Raw genomic sequence first — 18,112 nt, forward strand, 5'->3', positions numbered from 1 at the left:
AGCCATCCAGTAGAATGAGGAAGGCCCCTCCAGGCAGCAGGGAAGGGATGGCTGGCATGTGGGCCTGCAGCCACCCAGGCACCTTCAGGACAGTCATTCCTGACTCCAGTCTTCTATAAAGGGTTGGGGGGGCACCTGTGAACCTCTCAGGTTCAAGGAACAAAAGGAAAAATTCAGGGTTGTCTAAGGTTCAAGTCTAAACAAAGATGCTCCGCCACACACAGGGTGCCAGTGCCTCCTTGGATGCACAGGAAGAGCCCCCCGGGCCAGAGCCAAGGAGGAGAGGGGGCCATTCCAGGCCCACTAGGTGAGAGACATATCACACCTGAAGAAAAATCTGGGAGAGCTGGCCACAGACCAGACAAGAGATGATACTAAGGGATCATAAGGTTCTTCAGCAAATACAACCTGGTCCCTCAAGATGTGGGCAGAGTTAGGATGGGAGCTGCGTGGATGCCCGGCAAGATTCCCCAAGTCTGGACTTCGCCAAAGACACAACAGGGGAAATAAAAAGAAGGCCAGAGAAGGCCCCTGCAGCACATACAATGTGGAAAGGCCACCAGAAGAACAGAGGAACTCCTGCTACTCAAAAACTACCTGATGGACAACAAACAAGAAAGAAAAAAGGAAAAAACATGTTGCCTGAAGAAAGTACTGACTCCATACACAGAAAAAACCACTCCATTTCATTAACAGTCCGGAAAAGGGAAAATCACGGCACACTGCCACTCCCCACAGCGGGCACCCTGCTGGGGCTTCTCAGAAGCACAGTTCCCCAAGGGAAAGCAACCTCTGAGCCCAGGGTGGGATCCTGCAGAGCCTTTGCCTGGGGACGAATCGTTGAGGGGCAAGGGCATGGACAACCCAGAGGGGAAGCAATTCTCCTCCTGACTCAAGCGGGTGGAAGGAAAGGAGCCTCGGCCATGAGCACCCCAGAGTCAGCTGGAGGGCAGGTAGGTGAGGTGACGGGCACAGGAGGCACAAAGCCCCAGGCCCAGGACACTGCAAAGCTGACACAGAAAGAGGGCTCAACCCTGCTTCAATGGAGAAGCTTCCGGAAACCTGTTCTAAAACTACTACATCCCTCTTCTCTGGAAAAGCCATCACAGACTGCCAGCCAGCTGGACACCCTGACCAGGGGCAGGGATGCAGGCCTGCAGGCGGGCAGGACACAGTACCTTGAGGTCTCTATGGATGATGGGTGGCTTCTGTCTGTGCATGTGCTGTACCGCTCTGCATGTCTGGTAGAAGATCTTCAGAACAGTATCGCACGAGAGCGGCCCTCTAGATTCCATTTTCTTTAAAAATTCCACCAGCTGCCCTGGAAGACACAATCAGATTCACATCACCACAGAGCTAGAAATGCTGCCCCCAGCCTGGCAGCAAGCTGGGTGGCCCCCCGCCACCCCTCCAGCCCGCTGCAGCCACCCCTGGAGCCCTGAGGCCGAAGCCACACATCCAGAAAACCCCACGGAGGGACCACCACCAGGATACAACGAAGTTCCAGAGCCTCCTCCCCGAGAACGACACCCACGCAGCATATGAGCGCCAGCCAACAGTGCAAGTGGTGTTCATGGCGGACCTTGGGCCTTGCGCGGTCAGGCACAACATGATAGCTCCAAGCACACAGATCCTGGACACAGACACCCTCTCAGAGCACTACCTTTCCAAGCCCGTGAGCGGTAAACCTCGGTCACCACACATCTGTCACTGAAGGTGCAGACTGTCTGCGGACAGAGTGTGGCCTGGCAAGTGTGCTGGGGGCTCAGACCTGCCCAAGAGGCTGGGGGCCACAGACCCTGCCCTCCCTCGGGGCTGTCACCTGGGGGCCGCTTCCCTGCAGCTGCTTTTCCTTGTCACTCTAGCCCAGGGACCTGCCATCCTCGGACCCAGAGCAGGGAAGCCAGGAGACTTCAGTACAGGGCCCGCTAACTCTGCCACAGGCAGGGTGATGACTTCCTCTGTGACCACGTGCCACCTCTCCACTGGGAACACCACGTTCATGCCCCTAGTGCCTGCCTCTACAGGCTGCCTACACACCACATGTCTCAGTACTCTAACCCTAACCCTACAGCCCTGTTCCTACCTCCGGCCCCCTGCCCAGAGCCTCTTTCCAGAGCCCACCCTCTCCTGGGTCTGCACGGCTCCCTCCTGGCTCCAGGTCCCAGCTCCTTCTGTCTGCTGGGCACATTGCACCACGGGGACCCATCCCCTCCATGCAGAACGAAGGTTGTTACCACCCATACAGGTCTCATCTCCTGCCACTCCCCCCCAACAGACTCCCCTCCAGCCACAGGCCCCAAGACCTTTGCACATGCCGTACTCTCAGAAAGAATGGTTTTCCTCTCTCCTTGCCTTCAGCTCCTTGCTCATACATCAGCTTCGAGGGAGCCATCTCTGCTCAGCCTAGAAATGTGCACACCCTTTCCCCAGACACATGGGGACTACCCAGTCCCATGTGACACATGGGACTAACCCAGCCCATTTGGATTTTGCTTGGGGTCTGTCTGCTTTGTCTGGGTGAGGCACTGAAGCCCCATGCCTGCATGCAGCCATGCCAAGGAACGCGGCTTCCAAACGTGAAGTGGATTCTAACTGTTCTGCAGATGGCAGAGTGGTGGCTCAGGACCTGCACACTCCTCCCCAGTGACCTATCTGCCGTGGAGTCTTCACTCTGATGGTCCATCCAACTCTACCCACCAGCCCGCCTGTCCCTCACTCCACCGGATCAAGCCATTGTCGCCCTCTCCCAGCCACGCCTACATCCCACCCTTGCACCCCACGCTCAGGCGGGACAGGTGCCCTCAGGAAATAACAACCTGCTCCTCCCCCTGATGCAGGCAAGGCACAGGCCCCACAAGGCATTGCTGACGGGTCCAGAGCAGGGGTAACACATGGACGGCCATGCTGCCTGGGGTAATGGGAATGAACCAGGCCATGGCAGGGGCATCACAATACCAGTGCTTCAGTGGCCTCTGGTGTCCACTGAGAATTAAGAGCAAGCTTTTTAAAAGTAACAACCCTAACAGTGGCAGTGTTCCTGGAGAGGGCATGGTGGAGGGCAAGATTGGGGGATAAGGGCCAGGGAAGGGTGGGGGACTGTGTGCACACATCCAGGCCCTCCTTCAGTGGGACTGGCGTCTACATCCCTCCCTAAGATTCCCTCCACCCTCTACCCCCATGCCCCTCAGCACCTGCCCTGCAAGCACCCCGAGCATCTTGTGCTGCTCCCAGACAAGCAATCCCAGGCCAGCGCCAGCCTGAGGGGTGTGCTTGGTGGATCTGCTCCACACAGAGCACCATGCCGCCCCACAGTGCAAGTGCTGTGAGCTACCACTGCTAGGCCCCAACCCTGGGGCCCCGGTGAACCCAAAGCCTTCGAAAACCCAGAATGAATGCAATCCAGAAGCATGCTAAGTGCCCCACAGGGGAATGGATGGCATGATAAATGAACCAGAGACCTGAGCTGTGGAAAGTGGGGCGAGGCATGTGCAGCATCAGCAGCAGAGCCCCCGGGGCAGATGGGAAGCCATGTGCAGCCTCACACGTGCTGCCCAATACATGCCACTGGGGCCCCTACATGGCACCCCCGCCAACAGGCCCCTGACAGCCCTGTCCACAGGCTCGCCGGGCTCATAGGCCGGACATGCAGCAGTTCCGTGCACCAGCATTTGTGGTCAAGGACAAGTACGCGTCATGAAGGGGGTGCTGGCGGAACATCTTGTGGTGGGGACCTAAGGGACCCTGCGGAGCCCTGAAGAGAGAACAGGTAAGTGTGCAGGCATGAGAAGATGCCTCAGGTGGCAGGCCTTTCTCAGAAAGGAAGCCCCATTTGGAGGAGCACCTCACTCCCCTGTGCTTAGACAAGGATCCCTACCACCGAGGGATTCCTTGCCCTGGCTTTGCCACTGCCAGCCACCCACCTCGTGCTCAACACTTCTGCCCCCTGCCTGCTTAGGCATGACTCCTCCTGGGTGCCTGGGCTCATGGCCCCCACCCTCTCCTTCTGTGAGTACACCTCCCGTCCACGCAGCTCTTGGCCGGGTGGCTGTGGGCCGTAGGCTTCCTCTCTCCCAGCACTCATTCCTGGTGACCGAGGGCCACATGCACTCTGCTCATCACCCGATGGCTCCTGCCTCTGGCTGCAGGCCCTCCTGGCAAAGCCTCTGTACCCGCCCCACGCCTCTCTGACAATGTGCACTCTAGTCACCCACAGAGACTGTGAGCTCCAGCAGGGCAGACGGCTCCCCATGTGGGTAAGCCCTAATCCTCGGTGGAGCAGATAGACCAAGCCCCTACCACAGGGACCAGGCACGTTCCACGCCTCTGCTCTCTTGGTACCATCCACAGATATTCACATGACTACTCTGCCCCTGGAACTCTCTGGAAGGCCCCTGGGTCCCTCCGACCCCTAAGAACACAGGGAGTGCCTGATGCCACTGGGTTGTGTGCCCTCAAGGGCCACAGCAGCAAGCCCGCCCTTGCTACTACAGCTGAGTACTCGAACCCGTGACACTGCTGCAGTTCTGACCCTAACAAAATGTTACCTTTGCAGAGCTCGGTGAGCAGCAGGAACTCAGCCTGCCCAGTGTCTGACTCCTCTTTCCCTACGGACGCTGCAGAACAAAACTGGACAATATTGGGATGGCCAGAAAGTTTTTTCTGCAGGTGTCTTGTTAAAGGAGAATGCGTAAGTCTGCACATTTAAAAACAAATATACATACGATATTAAGACACTAGAGTCAAAACATTGAATGAAATTACGTTACAATCCCAGCACATTGGGGCAGAAAGATGGAGAGCCAGTGGGGGCAACTAGAAAGGCAGGTGGTGGGGTGGGGGTGGGGGGGGAGGCGGGATGAAGACCTCCGCCATGCTGGCAGCACACACCTGACCACAGGCCAGGCAGGACAGCAGGCAGAGGGTACGGGCAGCATGTGGGAGGCCACGAGCACTGAAGGAATCCACCCAGTCTCTGCAAGGCGAGGACCCGTGGCTCAGGCAGCCAGCGGGCTCACGGTGACAGAGCTTCGAGAGAGAAAAGAGAACACATTCTGACAGCAGAGGCCAAGACCCCCGCAGAGGGAGAACGTGTGCCAGAGTGGAGAACCAGCAAGAAAAGCCCCACACGTCCAGCGTCCGTGCTCAGGGCAGGGTGGGCGGCTAGAAGGGACATGGGAGGTCCAGAGGAACCAGGCCTCGCAAGGGCCCTGGCGATCGCCGGAGTGCAGCTGGTGGCTGGGCGCCATGGGCCACGTCAGGTTCCTTATGGAGTAGAGGATAGGGAATCGTCCCTCTGTGGGCACAGAGACCTCTTGGGTCGGAACACTTCCATGCCCAAAGCTACAGAGCCTCCTGCTATTACCCTGGGAGTGAGGAGCAAGGCAGAAAACTCCCGTCTACTGAGAACACCCCACAGACAGGTCCAGTGAAAGCAGAAGGCCAATTTTAGTACACTCCGAAGGGCACCAGAGCAGCCTTGCAGCAGCCAGCACCCACAGCATGAAGCAGGCCTCCCTAGGTGCCCGCGTGTGCGTGCAGTCCCAGGAAAAGGATACCATGAAACACACTTCCTGGATGATGGCTCTGTTCTTTTCCTCTTCATTAGACAGTAATCTCTGTATCAGGAAATAACAAACAAGAAGAGATTAAGGAGTGTTTATCTTTCTAGTCTACACCCAAGAGAAGAAACACAGTGCCACCTACAAGCACAACCTGCTTACCCATATTTAATATCTGGCCTGTGTAAAAACCTGACAGAAGGTTAGAGACCCCTGAACATGGTCCTTTACGATCCAAGGACACAACAAAAACTAAAAATAGGAGGCTTTTCTCCAAATAGGCTAGAGCAAAGTGAAACAACCAAGGAAAATGGGAGAAGACATTCACAGAGATGTGGGCCTACGCTCCCGATCTCCAAAGTCAGTCACGCCTCAACAGCAGCCCACAAACCCCACATACACCCCTCAACCCTGTGAGGCCCGCTGTGCACCCCAGGGGGCTCCCCCACCCCATAATCCCTGTGTTCACACAAGCTATGCACACACATTTCACACCAGTGGCTTTCAAAACCCCGCTATCTGTGGACCCCTCATTTTGGGACTTGGCCTTGAGGTCACCCTGTGCCCAAAGTTGGAAGCCACAGCTCTGAGTCCTCTAGAGCTGCTGACGGCTTCCCCTCAGAAGGAACAAATGGACAGACTGTAAAAAAGAAACATATACTACATAATGGGAATAAATCTCTGAAAACAGTGCCACTTAGAGATTTCCTTAAAGTGATCCAAAAACCCACATAAATGTCATCCTTTATTTACCTTTAAGGCATACTCTCTGCCACTTCCCAGGTCTTGAGCTTCATATACAAATGCAAACCCTCCTGAAAATTAGAAAGACAGACATATCAGTTCAGTGCTATGACTTTATTTGATAGTAAGCTTTACAAATATCTTCATTAAGTAGTGAAACACAAACTGGACTTGTGGCAGGCAATTTTGTTTTCCACAAACATAATGGCCCTAATTGATATGATCCTGCCTTTTAAATATCCTGCTTCAGAGACAGGAAGGAAACCAATGTAGGAACAGAGATCAATGAGGAAAAGAATGGAGAAAATCAGTAATACCAGAGCCTCTGAAAGCCAAAATTCTCTGAAAACAAGAAAATGAAACTGATAAATTCTAGACAGACTGATCACAGAGGGAGCAAGAGCAAGAAAGAGAAGAGAGGACAAATCACCAGCATCTAGAATAAAAGAGGCTAGCAGTGCCCAAAGCCCCCCAAAACTTTCAAGTACATCTAGTACCCTACATAAATATAAAGAATTCTTCACAAATTCTTTTTTTAATATTTTACTTATTTATTTGACAGAGAGACAACCAGAGAGGGAACACAGGCAGGAGCAGAGGGGAGAGGGAGAAGTAGGCTCTCTGCTGAGCAGGGAGCCCCATTGGGACTCGATCCCAGAACCCTGGGATCATGACCTGAGCCAAAGGCAGCTGCCTAAACTGAACTACACAGGCTCCCCCTTCACAAATTCTTAATTCTGAGTACAATAAAATGTCGGCATAACAAACCAAACAATATATACAAAACATCATATATCATGACTGAATAGAGCTGGTTAAATATTTGAAAATAATGTAATTCTCTTGTTTTCAGAATTAACTTGCTTAGCTTTTACTAGTTTTGCACGGTGGAAAATTACATCTTGAAATGAAGACCTCTCAGTAGACTAGGAACATGAGGCCGCTCGCTAACCTGACAACAGGTGTCTACAAGAGACTCACCGGCAGCCTCATGCCAGTGGTAGGAGACCCCATGCTTCTCCTCACAGCAGGAACAGGGTGAGGACAGGTGCTCTCACCACTGCCACTCAATATCGCACTGGAAGCTTGGCCAGTGCCATCAGGCAAGAAGAGAGATAAAAGGCATCCAGATGGAAAAGAAAGAAGTGAAAATGGTTTTCTTTGCACACAAAATGATTGTGTTGATAATATTGTGACATCTATCCCCCCAAAAAGCTACTATAACTAATAAAGGAGTTTAGGGTAATCATGGGTTATATGCACAATTCAAAAATCAACTGTATTTCAGGGGCGCCTGGATAGCTCAGTAGGTTGAGTGTCTAACTCTTGATTTCCACTCAGGTCATGATCTCAGGGTCGTGAGATCAAGCCCCAGGTAGTGCTCTGCATGGAGCCTGCTTAAGATTCTCTCTCCCTCTGCCTCTGCACCATCCTCCCCCATCCACCCCCAGGCAGGACCATGAGCACGCTCTCAAAACAATTATATTTCTATATGCCCTAGAGATTTCTTAGACTTAAGAATGGAAGTATGATCCACAAATGAGAACAATGACAAGCAGACTTCATCAAAGTAAAGAACTTCTGGTTTTTTAGATACACCACTTGAGAGAGTGAGAAGTCAGATGCTTAACAGACTGAGTCACACAGGTGGCCTAGCTGCACTTTCAATCACAGGCCCAATAAAGGACTCCATCTAGAAAATATAAAGAAAATCCAAAACGGAGTAACAAAATTTTGAATGGGTGGACTATGTAAAAAGTTCACCAAAGATACATGAGTGGTGAGTAGCACATGAAAAGATGCTCAACGCCATCACCCATTAGGGAAACACACACTTTAGGGAAACACACCTGTGTGCGTCTAATTAGAAGGCCTCAGTGTTTTAAACAGATCATACTCAGTGTTACTAGGATGTGGGTCCACCCACATCCTAGTAGTGAGGCTTCTACCCTGCTTATGGGAACACAGCTTGGTAGTTTCTTCCATGGGTAAAGGTAAGCTAGCTCAACAGCCCTGTCTGTCATCACGCCGCTGGGCATTTACCTACGAAAAATGGAGGCCACATCCACACAATGACTTGTACACACAGGGTCCCAGCAGCTTCATGTGTAACTGCCCGAACTATGTCCCCATTAGCAGTGAACAGACAAACCAACCGTCCCTCCATAGAACACGACCCAGCAATAACCAGGACGGACTACTGTTCCCACAGCAACATGGAGGCAGAGGGGACACATGATCTCCCTTACAGAGAACTGTACAAAGTACTAACTCATCTGCAGCAACAGAAAGCACATCGGGACTGCCCAGGGGAGGAGGGTGCAGGAAGGAAAGGTGTGTAATGGGGAAGGACAGACACTGTGGAGGTGAGGGATGTGTTCACTGCCTTGGGTACAGCGATGTGCACACAGGTGTATATGTACTGGACACGTTTAATGTGTCTGACACCTACATGTGCACATCGTGTCTCATTTTTATCTCAACAGACCTGCTAAAAAAAATAAAACAAGTCCATATAAGAAAACAGATGAAAGGAAATAAGTGAAAATCTGTGTAACAAAAATAGAAAACAGATGGATTCACTGGTGAATTCTCTGAAACATTTAAGAAAGAACCAGCACAGCAATCTTGCACAAAGTCCTTCCTAAGTGACAGGAGAAAATAGATGCCAACCCATCATGTGAGGCCACAGACACAATCACGGTAACGAGAAAGTACTTGTTAACACAGATGTCAGAACCATCAGGAAAATACCAGCAGAGCGAGTCGGGCAACACCCAGCAAGAACAACATTCTATGACCAACAGTGGTTTGACACCAAAAAACAGTTCCTGTGGCAAAGGACACAAAGGACAGGGAAGGCAGACTCCTCAGACACACGGAACTCATCTGTCACTCAACAGACACACGGAAAGCATCTGTCAACATGCAAAAACACTCATGACTCTTTTTTAAAAGATTTTATTTTACGAATTTATTTGACAGAAGTGTGAGCACAAGCCAGGAGACAGAGGGAGAGGAACCAGTCTCCCTGCTGAGCAAGGAGCCTGATGTGGGACTCTGGGATCCTGACCTGAGCCGAAGCAGATGCTTCACCGACTGAGCCACCCAGGTGCCCCTAACTTTTCAAAATAGTAACATAAAACATTCTCGGCAAAGAGAGGGAATGTCTTCAATCTGACAAGTGGCAACTACAAAACCCTGCAGCTAATGGGAGCCCTAATGGTGCTTTCTGATCTCGGGACCAAGGCAGGTCTGTCTGTAGAGCACTGTGATACCTCCCACTGCAGACTGTCACCAGCACCAGAAAGCTAGACAGACAGACAAACAGCATAAAGATCAGAAAGGAAGAGCTAAATCTGTTATTTACAGACAACATGACTATAGGCAGACAGTTCCAAGGGCTTGACCAAAAACCTCTAGAACCAAAGAGGAGCCTCAGCAAGACTACAAGGTTCTCGGGATGCTCCCCCTAGCCTATTCACAGGGCCTTCCCCTGGAGCCCTGCAATCCCACCTGGGCACCCTGGCCCTGGTCACTGGCCACACACACACACACACACACTCAGGCTCTGCTCTGCACTCCTCCCTGGGGGCCTTCCCAGCTCCAACCACCTACAGCCAATTTTGTTCCCTCTTCCTAATGCTTTCTGACTCCTGATGCTGTGCCACATATTCCATTTGGAGATTTGTTTACTGCTCTCCCACTGGCACCCAGAACAGCATCTGACACACAGTGGGCAATCACAGATCAGGACAACAAAACCCTAAGTGAAAAGCATCTTCCAATGTTGAAACACATTACCTTTGGAACATTCAATGTCCCGGCAGCAGCGTTACATACCGCCGTTGGACACACGCTTGTAGAGAAAGTAAAGACAACAAACAGGAAGTCCACGGTGGTGGTGCCTCTGAGGAGAGGGAGACACAGTCAGGGTACCGAAGGTCAACAGAGCCACTCACAGTGTCTGTGATGGTTAATTACTTTGTAAAAGGTCTGGAATCAAAAATGATCTTTGAAAAATCAACGTCCATTAATTCTGGATAGTAAGAACACAGATATTTGTTCTATTACTCTACTTTTCTTTGTTTTTGAAATTTTTCCTAAAAGAGAATTCCCAATTTCAGGACCTGTTCTGTAGCTGCATTAACCAAGACTGTGTGGTGCTGGGGAGGAACAAATTCAAAGCTCCCAATGCAACAAAACTGAAAAGTCCCAAAACAGTCATGTAAATGTGCCAAGTGATGGTTCACAATGGCACAAAATCAACTTGGTGGAAGCATGTGCAATGACCAGTGCAAAAAACCAAAACAAAAGCCTGGGTGGCTCAGTGGGTTAAAGCCTCTGCCTTCAGCTCAGGTCACAATCCCAGGGTCCTGGGATCGAGCCCCGCATGGGGCTCTCTGCTCAGCAGGGAGCCTGCTTCTTCCTCCTCTCTCTCTGCCTGCCTCTCTGTCTACTTGTGATCTCTGTCTGTCAAATAAATAAATAAAATCTTAAAAAAAAAAAAAGCAACTTTGATCTAAACTTTATGCTTTCTATGACAATCAATTCAAGAAGGTACAAATGTAAATGCAGAAAACTCCTAGACAAAACGTAGGAGAAAAACCCTCAAAATCCAGAGCTGGGTATAAGGGCTCCCAGATGTGACAGTAAAAGCAGAAGTCACATGAGGAAGAGCTGATAATGTGACCTCATCAAATTAAAACTGTGGGTCTGCAGACAACCCTGTTTAAGATGAAAAGACAAGCTGCTGACAAAGAGAAAATTCTTGCAAACCACATGTCTGATGGAGAACTTCTCTCCAGAATACATAAAGGACTCTCAAAACTCAGTGATAATTGAAAACTCAATTCTAAAACAGGCAAACAACATGACAGGCAGAGACATACTGCCCACAAAGATGTGTGGTCAGCCTCCAGAGATGTACAGACTGAAGCCACAATACAGGATCCCTATACACCTGCTAGAATGATCAAATAAAAATGCTGCACAGGGGCACCTGGGTGGCTCAGTGGGTTAAACCTCTGCTTTTGGCGCGGGTCATGATCCCAGGGTCTTGGGATCAAGTCCCGCATTGGGCTCTCTGCTCAGCAGGGAGCCTGCTTCCTCCTTTCTCTCTGCCTGCCTCTCTGCCTACTTGTGATCTGTTTGGCAAATAAATAAAAACAAAACCTTTAAAAAAATAATAAAATAAAAAATAAAAACACTTCACAAAATGCTGGCAAGGACCAGGGACACTGGGTCACTCTTGGTTAAGAGCTCAGCTGCGTGGGCACAGACTCCACAAACTGAGCTCTCTCAGTGTGACTGTATGAGCACACGGGGGGTTTAGGGAGGCAGTTACAGAAATCAGGTGTTCATAGTGGGGCTCTGACTCGATAGGACTGCGGTCTCTCTCCCCTCTGGGACAGAGACAACACCACCTGCCAGCTGCAGGGAGAGGCCTCACCAGGAACCACCACTGCCGGCAATTGGCTCTGGGATGAGGAGCCTCCAGGGCGGAAAAAGAAATTCCTGTTGTTTATGCCCCAGTCTGTGGCATTTTTTATGGGAGCCTGAGAAGCACAAGACACTCAGCCACTGCTGGTGAGAAATGGGAAATGGCACAGCCACTCTGAAGAATAGACTGGTGGTTTCCTAGAACTAAACCTGCAGTCCTGGGCACCGATCCCAGAAAAGTAAGAAATGACACTCACACAAACCTTGCCCACAAGTGCATATGGCAACTGTAGTTCTAATAGCCTAAAACATCTGGAAACAACCCACATGTCACTCCATGAATGATCACATAAACTGGGGTCCATCCATACCATTGGTGACGCTCGTCACCAATAAACACAAACACATTATGGACACAACCACCTAGTTGGAACTCCAGAGTGAAAAAAGCCAATTCCAAAAGGATATACAAATGTCAAAACTGAAGAGAGAGACCAAATCAGTGGTTTCCAGGGTTAAGAATGTTGGCATGGCTGTGAAGGGGCAGGAGGAGTCCTTGTGGAGATGAAACTTCTGCGTCTTGATGACATCAATGTCAAGATGCTGACTCTAGCTTCTCAAGATGTTACCACTGAGGGAAATGGGCAAAGTATACCAGTGTCATTTCTTAAAACTACAAGTAAATATCTATAATTATCTCAAAATCAAAGTTTAAATAAAAACAGTAATACTGCTGGGCCTAGGGCTCAGTCAGTCAAGCCTCTGCCTTCGGCTCATGGCCCCAGGATCCTGGCATCAAGTCCTGTGTCTGGCTCCCTGCTCCATGGGGAATCTGCTTCTCCTTCGCCCTCTGCTGCTCCCCCTGCTTGCTCTTGCTCTCTATCAAACAAACCCTCAACAGAAACAGTATTACTGCTGACACATAAAGAAATGACAGGGGAGGCACTGCTAAGACCCCGTGCACATTCTGGAATTTGGACACAGGCAAAGACACCTCAGCTGGCCAGACTGGCCTCCCGCTCCCCAGGGCAGCCTGGCCGGGGACAGCAGTGACCCCATCTACGGCTTTCTTCCTCCTCCTCACACACCTGCATCTGTGTGTATCATATAAAAATACATGACTTGTATCTGCGATAAGAAACTCCCACAACTCCAGCCCAATTCAAAACAGAAAAGACCCGAAAGGGCATTTTGCACACAAAACAAGACACATAACTGTCTCATAAGCAGGAGAAACAGTGTCCCGCGTAGTATCATCAGGCACGTGGAAATCCCATGCCAGAGAGCAACCCCCCATGCACACACAAGAGCAGAGAGAATCAGGATGACTGGCAATACTGATGCAGGTGCCAGCTGAGGACAGGAGCCCTTGCGAGGCTGCCAGGAGCACAAACCAGTGCTACCTGCTGCACACAAAGAGACCTGTGTCCAACCCAGACCCCAAAATACCACTCCTGGGTATTTTACCTGAGACAAAACACATGGCAACAAAAAATACTGTGGAAGAATGTTCTTGGCAGCTTTACTCATCATGGTCCAAACTGGAAACACCCAAGTATCCAACAAGCGAGTGGACAGACAAGCCACTACAAGGGAGGGAACAAACTTCAGAACTGGACAGAGCACTCGGGGTGCGGGGCCGTGTGCAGGATACTCTGGGAGAGGGAAACTCCTAGCTGGGGGGGCTGGTGGCAGGGAAGGGGTCTGGGAGCCACGGGAGGGTTTGTGGGGTCACTCAACAGTTCTCTAACTCGACAACTGGTTGGGTACGTGGTGTAAACCCTTATCAGAGCATCTAAACTCTGTACATTTTATTGTATGTCAATAACTCACTTTAAATTGTTTTTACTTCAAAGAAAAACAGGCATAGGACATCCATGTATGATTCTGAACAGTGGTCTGAAAAAGGTAATAAGCATGGAAAATGCTCAAATTCATGAGTCAGAGAAACGCAAATCAACACAAGCCCACATAGTGTTTGCCCATTGCAGCGAGGATGGTGTGGGGACAGTGGGGTCTGGTAGGGCTCTACACAAGGTCACGGACTCGGGGTGGAGGGCAGGGCAGGGGACAGTGAGCACCAAGAAACGTGGCTCAGCAGCACAAGGAGCAATCCAGGAGATCTTACTTTATGTTATCAATCGACAGTGTTTCTTAGGAACAGGCATCCCATTACCTCCACCTCCAATTCTCACGTGATCTCCACAGACCTTTCAGGGATATGTGCCCATGCAACAGCAGGAGGTCACAGAGAGGAACAGACCGGGCCAATGGAAAGAGAGAGGGCAGCCTTTCCCTTGCCCCACAACAGTGACCTCCACACAGGGTGACTTCCTCCCACAATAATCTCCCCACCATGGTGACCTCGCCATGATGTCCCACTCCGGGCACCTGCATACCACCTGCACCTGCAGTCAACTGAGGCACAGACCAAAAAGGCGAGGGAACCCTGGCACGCAGCTCCCATCTTGCCCCCCAGCAATGCCCACCTCCGGTGGCTCCCCAACAGGTGCACGGCCACCTGCTTCTTCCACTGTAACATCCTCTGGACACTTCTCCCTGCAGGACACACTCCACAGGCGGACCTGTGCCATAAGGGTGACCGAAGATGCACCACCAGTCCCAACTCCCCTGCTCACTGTCTGGTGGCCCTGGCAAGCTGCTGACCGTCCTTACAGATGACAGAACACAGGAAGCACCAGGGACTCCGCCCACCAGACAACTTCATAAATGTTGTGCTGGTGACCATGACTATTCCACACTAGGTGTTAGTTACGACAAGTTAAAGGGCTGATGGTACAGTCGCCAAGGTGCGAGTGAAGAGAATGGGGATAGGAGAATTGAGAGAGAGCAATTAACCCGACACAAGATTGAACCACACCAGTCTGAATACTAGAACCAGTTGCCCAAGGCGCAGGTGCTTCCTGCAAAGACCTTGGTTATCTGTGCTCTAGGGTATCTGCAGAAAAGATCTACTCAGCACCCCTCCCTGGGTGAAGCAGCCACGGCAGTTGAGGGAAAAGACACTTGAACAAGATCACCAACCCACAGGCCTCAGGGTTCAGGCATGCTTCCTAAGTTGGAAGAGCCGTGTGCTAGAATGTCAGGGAGCGATGACCACCCCATCTTTTCAAATCATCTTTAAACATGCTATGCTGTGTATCCCTGTAGAGGACGTCCTGACTCAACCTCCAACCCTCTCCTTCCATCACACCAACCCCAGTGGTTTCTGAAACCTTTAGCCAAGAGTCCTACTGTACAACCTAGCAACTGCCAGCCAGTACCAAACAGCCCCTGTGCCATCCCCAATCCTGACACTTAACACAGCCAAGGCAAAAGCCCTCTAAAAGCAGAGATCAGGAGGCAGAGGGGTGAAGGGTTAGGACAACAGCCAGCCCAGAGTTAGTGTGGCGCATGCCCTCACAGCTTCTCAGGCCAGTACAGGCCCCAGACAGAACACAAGGGACCCACATTCATCCAAGGCCATTGATAACACACATGGCACATGGTGTCCCCGCAAACACACACAACTAGTTACACACACATTATGGGACAGCTCTGTGGACTTGTTTCTTTTTCTGAAGAGCTGCCCCCACACCACCTCGTCAGCAGTGCAGCCAAAGTCAGACAGTCACTGGAGAGGTGGACTCACCTCGCGGGGAAAAACCCAGCAGAGCGATCACCTCTGTCACCTCTCTGGATAGTAGGAAGCAAGCAAGAATGTGCAAAATCCAAAACACGAGAACTTAAAGAATGTATTCTAGAATCTGCTTGGACTCAGCCCCTCTGACATTGGGGTTACTCCCAGTAACCTGATTTTTTTTTTAAATGAACACTTAAGCCAATTTTCAAAAGATTAGGAAGCTATGTGGCTCCACAGTTCTGCGCCACAAACCACTTCATGATACAAATGCAAATTCCGAAAAGCTATGAAAACAATGTGTTTTTTCCTAAGCCCTCTCACAGCAAAATCTGATCCATCCTAAATTCATCTGGGGCAACACCTGACATGAAATAAGGTGGGGCTATTTAAAGTCTTAATTATCCCACAATGAGGATACTCATTTAATTATGGATACATGATTTATTAGATTATTAAAGACTTTTCCAACTCTTGTAGGAATATCATAGGATATAAAGGATGTCTATTATCTTTCCAAAACCTGGAAAACTGTGAAGTTGTCAACATCTCTCTCCACCCCAGAGTTTAAGGTTTGGAACCTTCCCCACATTTATACAACACAGCATGAATTCCCCCAGCCTAGGTTCCAGAGCTGCTGTTTTTCCTGACACTTCATATGGCTTTCTAACCATTTCAGTTCAGGAAGAGGGTTCACAAGCTTTAAAGCTACAAGGTTCCTGTTATGTTTCTCAAGATCAAGACCTTGCTGGGTATTTTTATCTCCTGACGTGCCTAGATAGCAAAGGGAGTGGGTTCTATTGCACAACCCTATCAGCTAGTCCCATTTCCTCATTCTTCATCCTGGGTTTTAAGTGACTCGTAAGCTTCCTGCTCCACAGGACCCACCTCCCATCTTTAATTCCTGTCCTCCGGCCTGGCCCCGCCCCCGCCCTGGTAGGAGCATTCTGAATGAGCACTCTGACCTCATTTTGGCCTGCTGGAACCCTGGCCACTGCCTGTCCTGCCCCAAGGATCCTCCAGTATTGCACTGTCCTTCTGTCATTGGAATGTGTCTAATTTTAAATTCCGGAAGGCAAAAATCACCTACTGTCCCTATGAATCTCTTAAAAAACCAAGATAGTTGCCTGGTATTTTCAGAATAAAGGAACTGATCCGAGGGAACCCTCATTGTAACAGATACCACACTCGTTAATGTTAGCAGAGATTCTGGCCCCCACCTCTGCAAGAAAAGCCTGAGGTTTTCCTACCAAATCACATCCAAAATCTGTTCGTTTTTTACCCAAGTGGAGAAAAAGCATATGATAATGCTGCAGCCAGAACATCCCTTCAGGCCTTTAGGAATTAGGACATAGAAGGGTCCTCTAGTTTCCTGCCTCAGACTGAGCAGACATGGCAGTAGGTTGGGGATCGTGACAGCCTAAGCCTGCAGTCCTGAGAGCTACCCCAGACAGGTCTGTGGTCCCACCTTGCACCACTCCAGCGCCCCATGCTAACTCAGGGAAATACTGTTCTGCTCCAGCACCAGCCTCAGAGCCAACTGTGTTCAGCCAGTAAGCATCAAGCTAGCAAAATGTGACATACCCCTGTGGGCGCCACCGACAAAATGTAAGGAAAATCCAGAGGAGAGAATGGGATCACACCGACGATGGCAATAGACTCTGTGTGAGGAAGAGAAAGGACATCAGGAAGCTGGAGACAGCACGCAGAAACAAAGATGACTAAAAATGACCAGGAAATTCCTCCATGACTGGCGAGTCCAACCTGCACGGCTGTGCACAGGTCACGACTGTTGGCATGCCCTAACCTAAGTCACAAAGATCAGGGCAAGGGAAACAGGTGGCGACAGGAGGAAGCTGGGCTATAGGTCACAGCACGGTCTACCCCAACGTCCAAGGACAACCACCCTCCCCAAGGGGCGCACGCACCCGCGCTCCGGACCCTGAGAACTGAGGACAGCGCAATGTCCGGAGACGCACTGCTGTCCCGCCAGCCCCACAAGGGCCATGACTCACCCCCGTCCAGCGCACTGCTCAGCCTTATGGGTCCCCTTCCTTCCAGCCCCGCCGTGGCCTCTCACCTGCCTACCACCTCCTCCCCCCACCGCCACGGCCTCTCCTCCGGCCACAGGTCGGCCCCGCACCTGCCACGACTGCCACACCTCCCGCAAGGAAGTGCCCAGCCCCGTACCCCGCCTCGCTCACCCACGGCAGTCACGCCGGGTCGGCCTCACCTGCACCCGCCGCGGCGACCCTCCCCCACCCCCGCCCCGCGGGACCGCGCCGCACCTGGCACGGTCCGACCCCGCCCCTCCCGGTCAGCCCCGCGCCCGGCCGCCCCGCGATGGCCCCCGCGCTCCCGGTCCGGGCCTCACCCTCGGCCAGGACCCGCCGCACCCGCAGCCGCAGCTCGCCCAGCTCCACGGTCTGCCCCACGAAGTCCGTCTGGTCGCGGCCGGCAGCGCCGCCCAAAGAGCCCGGGCCTGCCAGGAAGTCCAGCGCAGACTGCAGCAGCGACATGGCCGCGGCCCCGCAGCGGGCGCCGGAGCGGGGAGCTCAGGGTCCAGCCGCGTCCGGGTTCGCTCAGCAACCGCCGGCCCCGAGCTGCACCATCTTCCGCCCCGACGCCGTGACGTAGCCGCGGGGGCGCGCCGCAGCCGGGAAAACGCCGCGCCTCAGTTCCGCCGCGCCGGGAGGGTGCGCGTGCGCGGGCTCCCGGTCGCGGA

General features: G+C 51.6%; 1 protein-coding gene across 8 annotated transcripts in view; it reads right to left on the reverse strand.

Annotated features, from left to right (window-relative positions):
* Positions 1-18,041, reverse strand: part of GAK (cyclin G associated kinase) — a 55,914-nt gene extending 37,873 nt beyond the window's left edge. Inside the window, exons 1-6 of one of the 8 annotated variants that reach the window (XM_045073628.1) lie at positions 17,762-17,856; positions 16,972-17,048; positions 6,315-6,376; positions 5,559-5,618; positions 4,548-4,662; positions 1,179-1,321 (exon numbers count right to left, since the gene is read on the reverse strand). In XM_045073628.1, coding sequence (XP_044929563.1) covers positions 1,179-1,321; positions 4,548-4,662; positions 5,559-5,561 — 261 coding nt within the window. In that variant the 5' untranslated portion in view covers positions 5,562-5,618; positions 6,315-6,376; positions 16,972-17,048; positions 17,762-17,856. Of the gene's footprint in view, positions 1-1,178; positions 1,322-4,547; positions 4,697-4,890; positions 5,029-5,558; positions 5,619-6,314; positions 6,377-10,109; positions 10,137-16,971; positions 17,049-17,761 lie in introns of those variants that run through there. The other 7 variants (XM_045073489.1, XM_045073469.1, XM_045073580.1 and 4 more) reach the window with 7 other exon arrangements.
* Positions 18,042-18,112: the final 71 nt, after the last annotated feature.

Source organism: Mustela putorius, unplaced genomic scaffold (genome assembly GCF_011764305.1).
Source record: "Mustela putorius furo isolate JIRA1106 unplaced genomic scaffold, ASM1176430v1.1 tig00000083_pilon_pilon_pilon, whole genome shotgun sequence".
NCBI lineage: Eukaryota > Metazoa > Chordata > Mammalia > Carnivora > Mustelidae > Mustela > Mustela putorius.